Source organism: Barbatula barbatula, assembly GCF_947034865.1.
Source record: "Barbatula barbatula genome assembly, chromosome: 13".
In the NCBI taxonomy this organism is placed as follows: Eukaryota; Metazoa; Chordata; class Actinopteri; order Cypriniformes; family Nemacheilidae; genus Barbatula; species Barbatula barbatula.
This window is the reverse complement of record NC_136776.1, coordinates 21,446,794-21,462,435: the sequence shown is the minus strand read 5'-3', so window position 1 is coordinate 21,462,435 and position 15,642 is coordinate 21,446,794. Positions and strand designations below refer to the sequence as shown.

The 15,642-nt window shown below is 35.6% G+C and overlaps 1 protein-coding gene across 2 annotated transcripts; it reads left to right on the top strand.

The window, feature by feature from the left end:
• Positions 1-921: 921 nt before the first annotated feature.
• On the top strand, positions 922-13,985 carry LOC306902310 (uncharacterized protein). 2 transcript variants are annotated; one of them, XM_079470776.1, is made up of 17 exons: positions 922-1,070; positions 1,464-1,790; positions 1,870-2,211; positions 5,782-5,907; positions 6,258-6,563; positions 7,091-7,369; positions 7,712-8,017; positions 8,226-8,264; positions 8,632-8,667; positions 9,669-9,707; positions 9,933-9,992; positions 10,134-10,169; positions 11,066-11,104; positions 11,335-11,622; positions 11,820-11,858; positions 12,168-12,470; positions 12,884-13,985. In XM_079470776.1, the coding sequence occupies exons 1-17, from the start codon at positions 1,016-1,018 to the stop codon at positions 13,000-13,002; spliced, it is 2,739 nt and encodes a 912-aa protein (XP_079326902.1). In that variant the 5' UTR covers positions 922-1,015; the 3' UTR covers positions 13,003-13,985. The 2 variants fall into 2 exon arrangements, with proteins under 2 accessions (XP_079326902.1, XP_079326903.1); XM_079470777.1 differs by having other exon boundaries at positions 928-1,070; positions 5,800-5,907; positions 12,884-13,977.
• Positions 13,986-15,642: the final 1,657 nt, after the last annotated feature.

The following is a 15,642-nucleotide window of genomic DNA, read 5'->3' as shown; positions in this document are numbered from 1 at the left end:
CGAATCTTTGTGGGGGTCCTTGTCATAGTTAAGTTTAGATAAACATAACTGTAAACTATAAGAAAGAAAATGTAAATTATTATTTACCTAATAACGCGCGGGTCTGGAAGCATAGCTTTAAAAACACGTAAATGTGGTGTGTTTTTACTAACCAAATAAGTGATTAACAAAAACAAAACATAAATATAGTTTAATCACGGAAGCTAAACATATGGAAACACACACACTGTACAGCTGGTTTTGTGACTGTAAGTCACTCCCATTAGCTATTGAAGTTAGAAATTTGTACGTCAATGTTTAGCCTATGTAACTTTAGAGACGGTCTCTAAATTCAGACTATCGAACATCCAACTTCAAAGCAACTTAAATTCTGAATTTGTAAACCTGTACTGGCATAATTTGGCAAAACTAAACAAGACTTTGAAATAGTACAGAAAAAAACATATGTTTTATAGCCACATTGCCATATGTAGAAATGCATCATCATCACATCACGCCCATGTCATCACCTGCTGTGCACTACACGAGTATGTCAAAGTAATGAAATAAATATGAATATTAAGTATGAATCCATAATAAAGTTATACAAATATTGTGACTTGTAAACATTTTAGTGTTTTTGTACTCAAGGGGGAGACCTGGTGGTGCAGAGGCCCTATGCATCTGCGTTTAAGGAGGATCGGCAACTAGAAATAGAAAAATATCTAGAAAAATACCTTTATAATTGGAAAAGCTTCTTAGCATCAGCTCCGGGTAAAGCGAGTCATGGGCCATGGTATGAGAATTGTGATAAAGAGATAATAAAACGATGAACTTGCTCTGAATAGAAATGACAAAGTGTAAAGTGAAAAGAACTCATGAATATTTGTATTTTATGCACCGCCCAGTGAAACCAACAATATATGGGAGTGCCTATAGAAACTGGTCGGTGTAGTTCTGGATCGCTGTCGCTTGTGAGACGCAATGAGCGGTTTTATGAAATCTTATCGTCATTAAATGTCTACTTTACATCAATATGAAGATCAATTTTACTATAAATGTGTTGTTTTATCTTCAATTTCATTTGTGCGGTAAGTGCATTACATCTGTTTGTCTTAAACACTTTTTGTTTTAGTTTTACCTGTCGAGGCTCATTCAGACTTGTTTTAACCAGTTTAAGCCACATTACATTCGCATTGTGACTTTACCCACAGAGGTGTAGCATCACTGTTTTCTGCATTCATACAATAAAGATACGAGAGGACCAAGTTAGAATTTACATTTTTAATAATATGTTATAATAATGTTTTAGTAAAATGAGTCCGTCAACATTTTGCATATCAAATCATGCATTACATATTTTTTATTGTGCGTTGAAATGTTTCTCAAGTGTTCATAAACCTTATAATTTGGCATGTAAAGTTTTAATACTTTTTTTCTCATTCGTCATCTGTAAAAAAATTCTAATTTATTTTGTTCTTCAGGTGTGTTTGGTGTTGATCCAGCTGAAATGAAGTTAGTGTCAGTGATGGAGGGAGAATCTGTCACTTTACAAACTGATATTACTGACATACAGAGCTATTATCTGACATTGTGGAGGTTTGGAGATGAAGGCGTTACCATAGCTCGAATCAACAGAGATAAGATCATATATAGTGATATTCCTGCATTCAGAGACAGAATGATGTTGGATGATCAGACTGGATCTCTCAACATCACAAACAGCAGATTCAAACACTCTGGACTTTATAAGGTGGAGATGAGCAACAGCATCGGGACGTTTTTAAAGAAATTCCGTCTTACAGTCTATGGTGAATATAAACTACAAGCTTAACATCTGACTGTAAATTGTGTAGTTATAATCTTTCTATGTGAAACTGTTTCTTGTAGAATCTCCACTTTTGATCGATGCTGAAAAATGTGAAATAAAGACGGTGTTGGTAACAGAGGGAGATTCTGCCTATCTGACGATGGAAGATGTTGAAATTCAGAGATATGATCTGATAGTGTGGAGGTTTGGAGATGACGGCATTCTTATAGTGAAAGGTGACAGAGAAGACCATAAGACCACATTTAGTTATGATGAGAAATATGGAGACAGACTGGAGCTGAACTATCAGACCGGATCTCTCACCATCACAGACGCCAGAATCACAGACACTGGACTTTATAAAGTAAAGATCAGCGGTGACAGAAGAGCCGAATACTTGAGATTCATTCTGACTGTCAGTGGTGAGTAGATCACTCCAGCATCATATAGTGCTTTCATACTTAATAGTGTTTAACATCAATGAGTGTGTGTGTGTTTCTCTCTCCAGCATCATATAGTGCTTTCATACTTAATAGTGTTTAAGATCAATGAGTGTGTGTGTGTTTCTCACTCCAGCATCATATAGTGCTTTCATACTTAATAGTGTTTAAGATCAATGAGTGTGTGTGTGTTTCTCACTCCAGCATCATATAGTGCTTTCATACTTAATAGTGTTTAAGATCAATGAGCGTGTGTGTGTTTCTCACTCCAGCATCATATAGTGCTTTCATACTTAATAGTGTTTAAGATCAATGAGCGTGTGTGTGTTTCTCACTCCAGCATCATATAGTGCTTTCATACTTAATAGTGTTTAAGATCAATGAGTGTGTGTGTGTTTCTCACTCCAGCATCATATAGTGCTTTCATACTTAATAGTGTTTAAGATCAATGAGTGTGTGTGTGTTTCTCACTCCAGCATCTTATAGTGCTTTCATACTTAATAGTGTTTAAGATCAATGAGTGTGTGTGTGTTTCTCACTCCAGCATCATATAGTGCTTTCATACTTAATAGTGTTTAAGATCAATGAGCGTGTGTGTGTTTCTCACTCCAGCATCATATAGTTCTTTCATACTTAATAGTGTTTAAGATCAATGAGTGTGTGTGTGTTTCTCACTCCAGCATCATATAGTTCTTTCATACTTAATAGTGTTTAAGATCAATGAGCGTGTGTGTGTTTCTCACTCCAGCATCATATAGTGCTTTCATACTTAATAGTGTTTCAGATCAATGAGTGTGTGTGTGTTTCTCACTCCAGCATCATATAGTGCTTTCATACTTAATAGTGTTTAAGATCAATGAGCGTGTGTGTGTGTTTCTCACTCCATCATCATATAGTGCTTTCATACTTAATAGTGTTTAAGATCAATGAGCGTGTGTGTGTTTCTCACTTCAGCATCATATAGTGCTTTCATACTTAATAGTGTTTAAGATCAATGAGTGTGTGTGTGTTTCTCAATCCAGCATCATATAGTGCTTTCATACTTAATAGTGTTGAAGATCAATGAGTGTGTGTGTGTTTCTCTCTCCAGCATCATATAGTGCTTTCATACTTAATAGTGTTTAAGATCAATGAGTGTGTGTGTGTTTCTCACTCCAGCATCATTTAGTGCTTTCATACTTAATAGTGTTTAAGATCAATGAGTGTGTCTGTGTGTGTGTTTCTCACTCCAGCATCATAGAGTGCTTTCATACTTAATAGTGTTGAAGATCAATGAGTGTGTGTGTGTTTCTCACTCCAGCATCATATAGTGCTTTCATACTTAATAGTGTTTAAGATCAATGAGTGTGTGTGTGTTTCTCACTCCAGCATCATATAGTGCTTTCATACTTAATAGTGTTTAAGATCAATGAGTGTGTGTGTGTTTCTCACTCCAGCATCATATAGTGCTTTCATACTTAATAGTGTTTAAGATCAATGAGTGTGTGTGTGTTTCTCAATCCAGCATCATATAGTGCTTTCATACTTAATAGTGTTTAAGATCAATGAGTGTGTGTGTGTTTCTCAATCCAGCATCATATAGTGCTTTCATACTTAATAGTGTTTAAGATCAATGAGTGTGTGTGTGTTTCTCTCTCCAGCATCATATAGTGCTTTCATACTTAATAGTGTTTAAGATCAATGAGTGTGTGTGTGTTTCTCAATCCAGCATCATATAGTGCTTTCATACTTAATAGTGTTTAAGATCAATGAGTGTGTGTGTGTTTCTCTCTCCAGCATCATATAGTGCTTTCATACTTAATAGTGTTTAAGATCAATGAGTGTGTGTGTGTGGTTCTCTCTTCAGCATCATATAGTGCTTTCATACTTAATAGTGTTGAAGATCAATGAGTGTGTGTGTGTTTCTCTCTCCAGCATCATATAGTGCTTTCATACTTAATAGTGTTTAAGATCAATGAGTGTGTGTGTGTTTCTCAATCCAGCATCATATAGTGCTTTCATACTTAATAGTGTTTAAGATCAATGAGTGTGTGTGTGTTTCTCTCTTCAGCATCATATAGTGCTTTCATACTTAATAGTGTTTAAGATCAATGAGTGTGTGTGTGTTTCTCAATCCAGCATCATATAGTGCTTTCATACTTAATAGTGTTTAAGATCAATGAGTGTGTGTGTGTTTCTCTCTCCAGCATCATATAGTGCTTTCATACTTAATAGTGTTTAAGATCAATGAGTGTGTGTGTGTTTCTCACTTCAGCATCATATAGTGCTTTCATACTTAATAGTGTTTAAGATCAATGAGTGTGTGTGTGTTTCTCACTTCAGCATCATATAGTGCTTTCATACTTAATAGTGTTTAAGATCAATGAGTGTGTGTGTGTTTCTCACTCCAGCATCATATAGTTCTTTCATACTTAATAGTGTTTAAGATCAATGAGTGTGTGTGTGTTTCTCACTTCAGCATCATATAGTGCTTTCATACTTAATAGTGTTTAAGATCAATGAGTGTGTGTGTGTTTCTCACTTCAGCATCATATAGTGCTTTCATACTTAATAGTGATTAAGATCAATGAGTGTGTGTGTGTTTCTCTCTTCAGCATCATATAGTGCTTTCATACTTAATAGTGTTTAAGATCAATGAGTGTGTGTGTGTTTCTCACTCCAGCATCATATAGTGCTTTCATACTTAATAGTGTTTAAGATCAATGAGTGTGTGTGTGTTTCTCACTTCAGCATCATATAGTGCTTTCATACTTAATAGTGTTTAAGATCAATGAGTGTGTGTGTGTTTCTCTTTTCAGCATCATATAGTGCTTTCATACTTAATAGTGTTTAAGATCAATGAGTGTGTGTGTGTTTCTCTCTCCAGCATCATATAGTGCTTTCATACTTAATAGTGTTTAAGATCAATGAGTGTGTGTGTGTTTCTCAATCCAGCATCATATAGTGCTTTCATACTTAATAGTGTTTAAGATCAATGAGTGTGTGTGTGTGCTTCTCACTCCAGCATCATATAGTGCTTTCATACTTAATAGTGTTTAAGATCAATGAGTGTGTGTGTGTTTCTCACTTCAGCATCATATAGTGCTTTCATACTTAATAGTGTTTAAGATCAATGAGTGTGTGTGTGTGTTTCTCACTCCAGCATCATATAGTGCTTTCATACTTAATAGTGTTTAAGATCAATGAGCGTGTGTGTGTTTCTCACTTCAGCATCATATAGTGCTTTCATACTTAATAGTGTTTAAGATCAATGAGTGTGTGTGTGTTTCTCAATCCAGCATCATATAGTGCTTTCATACTTAATAGTGTTTAAGATCAATGAGTGTGTGTGTGTTTCTCACTCCAGCATCATATAGTGCTTTCATACTTAATAGTGTTTAAGATCAATGAGCGTGTGTGTGTTTCTCACTTCAGCATCATATAGTGCTTTCATACTTAATAGTGTTTAAGATCAATGAGTGTGTGTGTGTGTTTCTCACTCCAGCATCATATAGTGCTTTCATACTTAATAGTGTTTAAGATCAATGAGTGTGTGTGTGTTTCTCACTCCAGCATCAGGTGTGTCTTCAGGTGGTGTAGCAGGTATAGTTATTGCTGTTCTGCTGGTCGTGTCTGGAGCCGTCGGTGTATTTGTGTTTTTCTATCGCCGCAGAACATCTGCAATAAAACAGCAAAATGGTAAGAATTGATAAAAATCATATTATCTTAAATAGCATAAATGTCTTAAAATTCCCAACACATGTTTGTGTGTCTGTGCTTTTGTGTATGTGTGTGTTCATGTTTGTATGACAATGAAACCCCTTACGGTTAGATTGTTTGCGGTTTTACTTTACTGTGAAGAATAGACGTTTTACTCTTAAGAACTGAAGAGAGTTTTTGTTCTGAGACTTGAATGAAGCTTTACACCATAACAATATATGAATATTTACAATAAAACTGAGTTAATACGTTTATTTGACCCTACTCCAGTGAGTGATTCCAGCTGTATTGATGCACTGAACGTGTCTTTGTTCTGTTTTGTTCTCCAGATGTATTCATTGATCGGTCAGTGTCAGTGAAGAAAGGAGATTCTGTCATTCTAAACACTGGTGTTAAAGAAATACATGAAGATGACGAGATAACGTGGATGTTTGAAGACACATCAATAGCTCAAATGAAAGGAAATCAAACTATTGAAAATATTGATGAGAGATTCAGAGACAAACTGAAGCTGAACCCTCGGACTGGATCTCTCACCATCAAAGACAACAAAACTGAACAGACCGGACTATACAAAGTAAAGATGAGACTTCAAGATGTGCCATCATCCCAGATATTCAGTGTTTCTGCCAGTGGTAAACTGAACACTTTCTTTCTATAGAGTATTTAGATCAACACTGTAAAGAAAGAGAAACTCAAACATTAGTTTACTTTATACAACGATTAGTTTCAGTTCTTGATTCTGATTGGTCAATAGCTGTGGTTCATTCACAATAAAGCACAGCAATGAGCACCACACCTACAGATGAGTCTTCAGTAACAGAGGAAAACAAAAGGGTTTATATACAAACATTGAAACACATTATTAAATAATCAACACGATTACAAAGAAAACAAACTGAATACAAAGTAAAACACATAAACTAAAAGTCCCTAAAATGACAAAACATAAGAGATAAACTAACTGTGTGACACATGAAGCTCTCAGAATCAGTTCAGTGATCTTTCTTACTCAGATTTCTTTAGGACGGTTAACCTTGATATGTGTAAACATGTGAGTCTGATGTAAATGATCAATGCACATGAGCCTCCTGTAATAACTTGAATCTTCACACTCACTTGATGTTTTTGTGTGTCTGTATTGTCTTTGTGTGTTTGACAGATAAACTGTCAGTGGATGAAGGAGATCCTTTCACTTTAAGCTCTGGTCTCACTGAACTAGGAGACGATGTCATGACATGGAGGTTTAAAGACAAACTTATAGCTACGATCAATGGAAGTCAAGCATCTGTTTGTGATGAAGAGGAATTCAAAGACAGATTTCATGTGGATCCTCAAACTGGATCTCTGACCGTCAGAAACAGCAAAACTAAAGACTCTGGACTTTATCAACTAGAGATCGGAGAGAAACCAGAAAGAAAAATCACTGTTACTGTCTGTGGTGAGTAAGCCAAGGTCTTTGAGATCAGTCTATAATACAATAAAGTTTAAATGTAAAGTTTGAGCATTTCATTTTTTTTATAATGTGTTAATTTATCTCCACATAAAACATTACCATTTGATAGTTTCTGTCAACCCCATTGAGTATCATCAGCGTCATGGAATTGAAGGGTTAAAATGATGTTTTTTTAATGAATTAAATATGTAGAAGCACATGGGCAGAATGTCTTATATGTCCCATGAGACTGAAATATTGTTGTACATGATCCTTGTTGTAGCTTCACTTCTGTAGTTTAATTGTCATTTTGTTTATTTTAATGTCTGCATTTCTGTTTCCAAACAGAGAGATTTAAGAAGGTGACGGTGATGAAGGGAGAATCTTTCACTCTCAACACTGCAGATGTTTTCACAAAGAGACCTGATATGATCCAGTGGGAGTTTGAACACAAGTGTATAGCTGAACTCATTGGAAAAAGACCTTCTGCTGCTGCTGCTGTTGATAAAGATCACAGATTCACAGACAGACTGAATCTCGACCATCAGACTGGATCTCTCACCGTCACAAACAGCACAACCACAGACTCTGGACTTTATACACTGAAGATCGACTCTGAGTATTCACAATGGATATTCAGTGTCACTGTCAAAGGTGAGTCGCTCAATAACAAAGGAAGAAAAAACTCTTTATTGGTTAAAAATAACCTTTCACAATAACTGCAGCAGTGGCTGCTGGACCGATATTTTCATTACTCCAAATAAAGTCCTCATTGAATTGTACTTCTGAAGTTAATTTATCTTGTTTTAAAGATGTTTTTACATGACAAGAAGACACATTTATGTTTATATTGTTTAAACAGGCCGGCTTCCTTGGGAAAAACGTCCAGAGCAGAAAGAAGGTGAGATTTATTCCTGCTGTTTGACTGAACCATATTCAACGTTCAGTGTTTTCTTAACAGATGATTATACAATAACCTTTAGGTTTTCTATCTAACACACAACACAACAGTTATTGATTCTGAATGGTAAATGACCTAATGTTGGGAAACACAGGGGTTTATATACAAACATGGTGATGACAAAAATCTGAAACACCTAATAAACTATCAACAATATCACGTTATCAGAATCCGTTCACTGATCACTCTACATCATGTAGTCATTTAATCTGATTGGTTGAGTAATATACGAACATGTGTGTCTAACTCGTTACTTACCATCACTGAATTATTCTTGGTGGTTGACTAGTTTATATTGTTTAAACAGACTGCCCTCCTGTGAAAGAAATTCCACAGCTGAAAGGTAAGATTTATTTTAGGGCTGTCAATTTGTCATTAGTCGCATCTAGAAGAAAAGTTTGTGTTTATATAACCCTATGAGGAGGGTGAACAAGGTATGTGGTCAGCTCTAGGATTGACTCAGGGAACAGGACGCCCCCTGCCTTGCATAGTCCCATGGGCTACGCCATTTAAACATCCAGGCAATTCTCATGACTGGGCATGGTACATTTGGGACACAAGCTCAGGTTTGATGACCCTGTAGCTGGCCACCTTTGATGAGGGTGTATAGTGTTGAAAGGCCAAAACACCCCCTGATTCAAAGGTACACTACTGATGAGGAGTCCCAAATTTACAGCAGTCCTACGTCTGAGATACAGCTCTCACACCACTCTCAACATCAAGGCCCACCTCATGTACATACCATCCATTGGCACAATGGACAGTTACCATCACGTCCCGTGTTTCATGATTCTCAGTATACTGTATGTAACAGTTCACTGAAGAGGGACGATGTCACAAGTAACAGGTTGTGCGTGAAAAAGGTTTTATACACAAAGTGATAATAAGAACAGAATCAGGGTAATCCAACGTTACATTCACCAACGATGCGTCTCATCCACCAACTTTACATTAAAACCACGCAACCAACAATGGGCAATGTCAAATGATAAGGGAAAAGAATGTCCTGGGGCAAAAACCGGGGGGGGGGATACTAAGGACAGACGAGAGTGTTACAGTATATGTGGTGTATATTCATCTTGTATTTATTAACATATACGCACATGTATACACATTTAAATTACATTACACATTTATCTATCTTACTAATTATCTATTTTTCTTCAATACAGGGATATGTTTATATGTTTATAAATACAAAATGAATATGCACAGTACACATACATATATTGTATAAACTTAAACTTTTATTTTGGATGCGATTAATCACAGTCCTATTTTTTTATATATATAGGCAGATTTTTTACTTGACAAGACAAATCTGTGTTTATATTATTTAAACAGGCGGGCGGCCTTCGGAAAATCCTCCAGAGCAGAAAGAAGGTGAGATTTATTCCATCATAGCTCGAATAAAACAACAAAAATAAATACACCTCAGTCAGATCGATTAATGTACATGAAGGCTTTATGCTTTATGAAGTTTCAAGCAGATTATTTGGTTGGAGGTAAACGTAGCATGATGTCAACTGTTGTACATGCACACACATATAAAATATGAATTTATCTTACTTCTATGACCCTTTCTCCGTTTTCTTTTACAATCCACAGTAAATCCACAAGATGAGTCAGAGATTCCAGACTTACCCAGCGCAATGGATGATCAGACAGGTTAGACCCCAATCCATCAGCTTGTTAATGTAGTTAATCAGAAACTACAGACACGATTCTGATTGGTTGAGTAATATACGAACATATGCATCTAACACGTAACATACCATCACTGAATTATAGTTTGAATTGTTTAAACAGACTGCCCTCCTGTGAAAGATATTCCTCAGCTGAAAGGTAAGATTTATTTTAGGGCTGTCAAGCGATTAATCGCGATTAGTCACGTCTAGAAGAAAAGTTTGTGTTTATATAATACAGTCTGTATGTAACAGTTCGATGAAGAGGGACGATTTCACAAGGAACAGGTTGTGCGTGAAAAAGGTTTTATACACAAAAGTGATAACAAGAACAAAATCAGGGTAATCCAACGTTACATCCACCAACATTACATTAATACCAGGCAACCAACAATGGGCAATGTCAAATGATAAGGGAAAAGAAGGAAAATAAAGGCACATGTTTATTTGTTTATAAATAAAAAAAGAATTTGCACAGTACACAGACATATATTGTATAAACTTAAACTTTTATTCTGGATGCGATTAATCGCGAATAATCTTTTGACAGTCATATTTATTTTATATTTAAGCAGATTTTGAAATACCTTTAAAAACATTCCTGGTCTGAATCTGAGGACAAACAAACGGCATTAACATATTTTGTAATATTTTTTTTTTTTTTGAGTTTTCACAGCTTCCATTGAATCAAGAATCACCCAGTGGAATATATGAGCAGACAGGTCTTATCTCATCTCTGTTGCATTTTGGCCTGATAGATTGTTTAACCGGATGAATGATCAGAATTAGGAAGACAAATATCAAGTCCAAGTTATGATTTTCTGGAGAAACTAAATTAAATTAAGGAAAATTCTGTCATCACTGGCGCTCATATCCTTCAAACCACATATAAACTGTAACACAGAAGGATATTTGTGATATAGTGAAAGTGAATCATAAGCCATTCAAGATCTGTGTTTGGGGAACATTGGCATTTTTTTCTTGTTTAAAAGGATGTTTTGATATTTTAACTTTAACAAGAATTAAGACAAATATATGCTTATATTGTTAAAACAGGCTCTACTCCTTCGAGAAAGTATCCAAAGCAAAATGCAGGTAAGATTTATTCCTGCTGTTACTGCAGTTAATTCAGACTTGCAGTGTTTCATTGACTTGACACGTGTTAACTTTAGCCTGTTACTGTATGTGTGACAGTGATATGTGATCTCTGTCAACATTCCAAACAGATTTATACAATTGTTGTACATGATCCATGTTGTAGCTGCACCTCTATTGTTCACCCGCCCCTTTCATTATTTTAACATCAACATTTCTGTTTCTGTCAGAGAAAATGAATAAGGTGTCGGTGATGGAGGGAGAATCTTTCACTCTCAACACTGGAGATGCTTTCATACAGAGACCTGATATGATCAAGTGGGAGTTTGAACACAAGTCTATAGCTGAACTCATTGGAAAAAGACCTGCTGTTGTTGATAAAGATGACAGATTCACAGACAGACTGGAGCTGGACCCTAAAACTGGATCTCTCACCGTCACAAACAGCAGAACCGAAGACTCTGGACATTATAAGCTGAAGATCACTCCTGAAAGGAAGTTCTATGTCACTGTCAGTGGTGAGAATTGGTTAAAAACACCCTTTAACAAGAACTTCTACATTAACAGTAGCTGGACAGTTACTTTTTTTTCTAACCTCATAAAAACTCAAAAGTCTGAATATCTTTGACAACTTCCCAAATTGATTGATCTTTTGTAAGGTTATGTGAATATTTTTACTTGACAAGAAGACAATATGTTTATATTTTTAAAACAGGTCGGGCTCCTGGGGAAAAACGTCCAGAGCAGAAAACTGGTAAGATTTCTTCCTGCTGTTTGACTGAACTAAATTTAAGGCACACGCACACACACACACACGCGCACACGAATGAATCTGAAAGCATATGTAGGTGTGTGAGAGGAACATTGACATATTTATCTTTCTTCAAATCTCATTCATGATTGTGAATATTCAGTTGTTTTTCCAATCAAGACGTATTGAAAGTCGTCCATGAAAGTTCTGTCCTGTGCAATGTTTGCTTATTGAATAAAGCGAATTACAGTGTTTACTTATGTCATGAACTAAACTAAAAACTATATATGTCAACATTTCTGTTTCTGACAGTGAATATTAAGGCGGTGTCAGTGAATGAGGGAGATTCTGTAACTCTCAGCACTGGAGGTGCTTTAACACAGAAGCCTGATATGATCAAGTGGATGTTTGAAAACATTTGTATTGCTGAATTCTCTGGAACGAAACGTCCTGCTGCTGATGTTGATAAAGATGACAGATTCACAGGCAGACTTGAGCTGAACTATGAGGATGCATCTCTCACTATCACACACGTCACAAGCAAAGACTCTGGACGTTATAGACTGAGAACCATAACAGGGGATTCAGAAAGAACATTCAATATCACTGTCAATGGTAAGTATCTCTTCATTGGTTAAAAACACCATCTTACAATAACTTCTACTTCAACAGTAACTTGTTAAAAGTCAGCGGTGCATTTTTACCTCCATTATCATACTACATAAACATAATAAATTGACTGGACAGCTTCTAAGTTTTCTTACTAAAACTAGTCCTAAAACGTGTACAACTACATCTTCATTTAAGGATGTTTAGATATTTTTCAGAAGACTTGAAATATAATTTACAAATACAATACAAATGCACATTTAACATATATGAAGCAGGGAAACGTGGAGGCTTTGTAAGACATCAGTTGAAATTAGTTTGGGCTGAATAAATAATCACAGGACTTTTATTTTCTTAAATGTTTCCTTTAATCAAAGTTTCGTTTTCTCTTAACATACGTCGTTTTTCTCTGTTTCAAGTGCATTCAACAAATACTGAAGGGAATGATTCAGCGGTGGCACCCACACAGACTGAATACGACCCTTTGTTGGCTGTTCGTGTTGTGGATAATAAGGAGGAGATGGGTCTACAAGAATAGAAAAAAAATTATAAACACAACTGACCTTTTTTAGTGAACGAGAAGCGTATTTAAAACTCAATATCCAATGTAAGCAATCAAAAATGTCTATTTTAAATTCATTTTATACTGAATCTGAAACTCTGAATGTGAAGTTAAAGTGAGTTTATATCGACTCACACAAACACAAACAGACTTTGATTTTAAAGTTTTGTCCTCATTATTATGATCTTCATCCAAGAACTCTTAAAACAAAGCAGAATCATTTCGATGACTATTCAGAGACAGTTCATGATATTGACACATGAATTTAGAAATGTACCTGCTTTAATTTACTTGTTCACATTATGTTATTTGCGGCTGTGATGTGCTGTTCTGTCTTCTAACTGTGTGATCTTTTCTGTCCTCTAGTGGACAAAATATATACCAGGTTTTCATTATTTAAATGATCTACAGCTGTTGGAACATTAAATGAGGTCTAACATGCTATAACATCCATTGTGCCTTCTTTATACTGTTAAACATGCAGGGTCCTCAAGCTTAACATGGTCAACTTGTTAGATATCGAGTTGGACGATGACGTAGTATTTCTATGCTTGATACTGTCCGCCAGCACAACCGTTTTCTGAAAGTTTTTTATAAGTCTGTATCCCTGTTTTGAAACAAGGATCCTAATGTTTCATTGGCCAATCTCCTGGAAGAGCACGCCCATGAATGAACCAGAGAGCGAGCGGAGATCACGCCCATCAGCGTGTTTCCAAGCTGCGGTGAGAACCGTGCGTATAGTGTATTGCAGTCTTTTTAGCTAATAGAGTTAATAATGGTGTGTTTTTGGATGTGAGTGGAAAAAGCCTTTGTTCAGGCTTCCAAAGGGACCCGGTGTCCAGAACCAGCTCATTTAAGCCCTCCATTAAGGGTGTAGTTTTGCCCGGAAGTACAGTTTTACCTCATGCAACCAAAGATTGTGTATTGTGAGATTGAATAAAAGTTTGTGATAAAATGTGATTTTTTCAAGTATTTCTAGAGAACAAACAGAATCTATACGAGTTTTAATATTGTTGTTTAAATATAGATTTCTTTAGATGAGATGCCAAGATTATTAGTGATCTTTAATACAATAGAAACGCATGTTCAGGACACAACAACATTCACCTTCAGTGTTTCTCATGATTCTCATTACCGGTTATACGTAATGAAACGTATTTAAGTGAATTCATTTGCATATGTTGATCGAACTGGATTATTTATGGGTGCAAATAAAAGCAGGATCAGCTTTTAGATCTTTGTAGAAAGAGTTTGTGTTAAAACTGAAGTGGTTCGGCAGGTGTGTTTTGAGTTTGAAGTTTGTCCACTTTATTCAATGATCTGAATCAACAAAACAAAACATGAGGAAACATCATTAGAAAAAAACAGATCAGTTTCACAAGTTTTTGTTACATTTTTCATCAAACATGATGATCAGCTTCAGTTAATGTTATAGTTTCTGCATGTGAGAAGCTCATATCAGGGAAAGTGAGGTTAAATACTGAAGTTAAAAGGATAGTTGACCCAAAAATGAAATGTCTATCATCATTTAATCCCCCTCAGGTTGTTCCAAACCTTAATACTTTGTTCTGCTAAACACGAAGGAAGATATTTGGAAGAATGTCAGAAACCAAACAGTTCTCTTCCACCATTAACTCCCATTGTATTTATTTCCCCTATATAAATACATGCTGGTCCTATGTTCTTTGTGCCTCACTTCTGGTGGTGTTTCAAAACACATTGGCCAATTCCAGCATTATGGTGTCGAAACCTGAAATATTAAATGGCAGAGACATCAGAAAAATATCAGTCTGTGCACAAGTTAACTGTGACAGTGAAGTACACACACAGAAGATCATTCAGAGAGAGATGCTTTGATGGAGAATAAGGCTGTTGACATTGCAAATAATCAAGAGTCTACAAGAATGTATATATAAACAGTATATATAACATATTTATTTATTGAATGAGAAGAATATATAACAGGCAAGTAGTATATCGAAATGTAAGCAATCAAAAATGTGTTGCTATTAGTGTATTTTACACTGAACATGTGTGCAGCATCAGTACAGTTAATCTGCCTTTCAGTCCTATTGTCTGATCTTTTCTGCACTCTAGTGGACAAACAATATTCCAGGTCTTCATTCTTCGTGTAACCTACCAACTTTAATAAATAACGGTGTGTAGTTCAGTTTTAACTCATGTAACCAAATATTGTGTAACAAAAGTTGTCTTGTGAAAATGTGTATTTATTTTTGATGTCATTGTGTAAATGAAATTGTGAGTTTTAATATTGTTGTCTATAGATTTGTTTAGTTGAGATTCCAAGATTATGAGTGATCTTTAATTTAGAAACGCATGTTCAGGACACAACAGCATTCACCTTCAGTGTTTCTCATGATTCTTATTTCCCGTAAATATGTAGTGAAACTTATTTCAGTGAATCATTTGCATATGTTGATCAAACTGGATTATTGATGGGTGCAAAAATGATGTTAAAGCAGCATGGATTAGACGTAAGATTTATTGCATAGCATTTCGATCATTGCAGAATGGGTCTGGCTGGTTTATTTTCAGTTTGAAGTTTGTCCACTTCACCCAATGATCTGAAATCAACAAAACATATTAAGCATTAGT

What these genes read in the sequence shown, in the direction of transcription:
- LOC306902310 (XM_079470776.1), top strand. Translation starts at nt 1,016, where the DNA reads ATGAAGATCAATTTTACTATAAATGTGTTGTTTTATCTTCAATTTCAT. An exon ending in ATTCCGTCTTACAGTCTATG is followed by an intron (nt 1,791 to 1,869) that starts GTGAATATAAAC and finishes TGTTTCTTGTAG; the next exon opens with AATCTCCACTTTTGATCGAT. An exon ending in GTTCTATGTCACTGTCAGTG is followed by an intron (nt 11,623 to 11,819) that starts GTGAGAATTGGT and finishes TTTTTAAAACAG; the next exon opens with GTCGGGCTCCTGGGGAAAAA.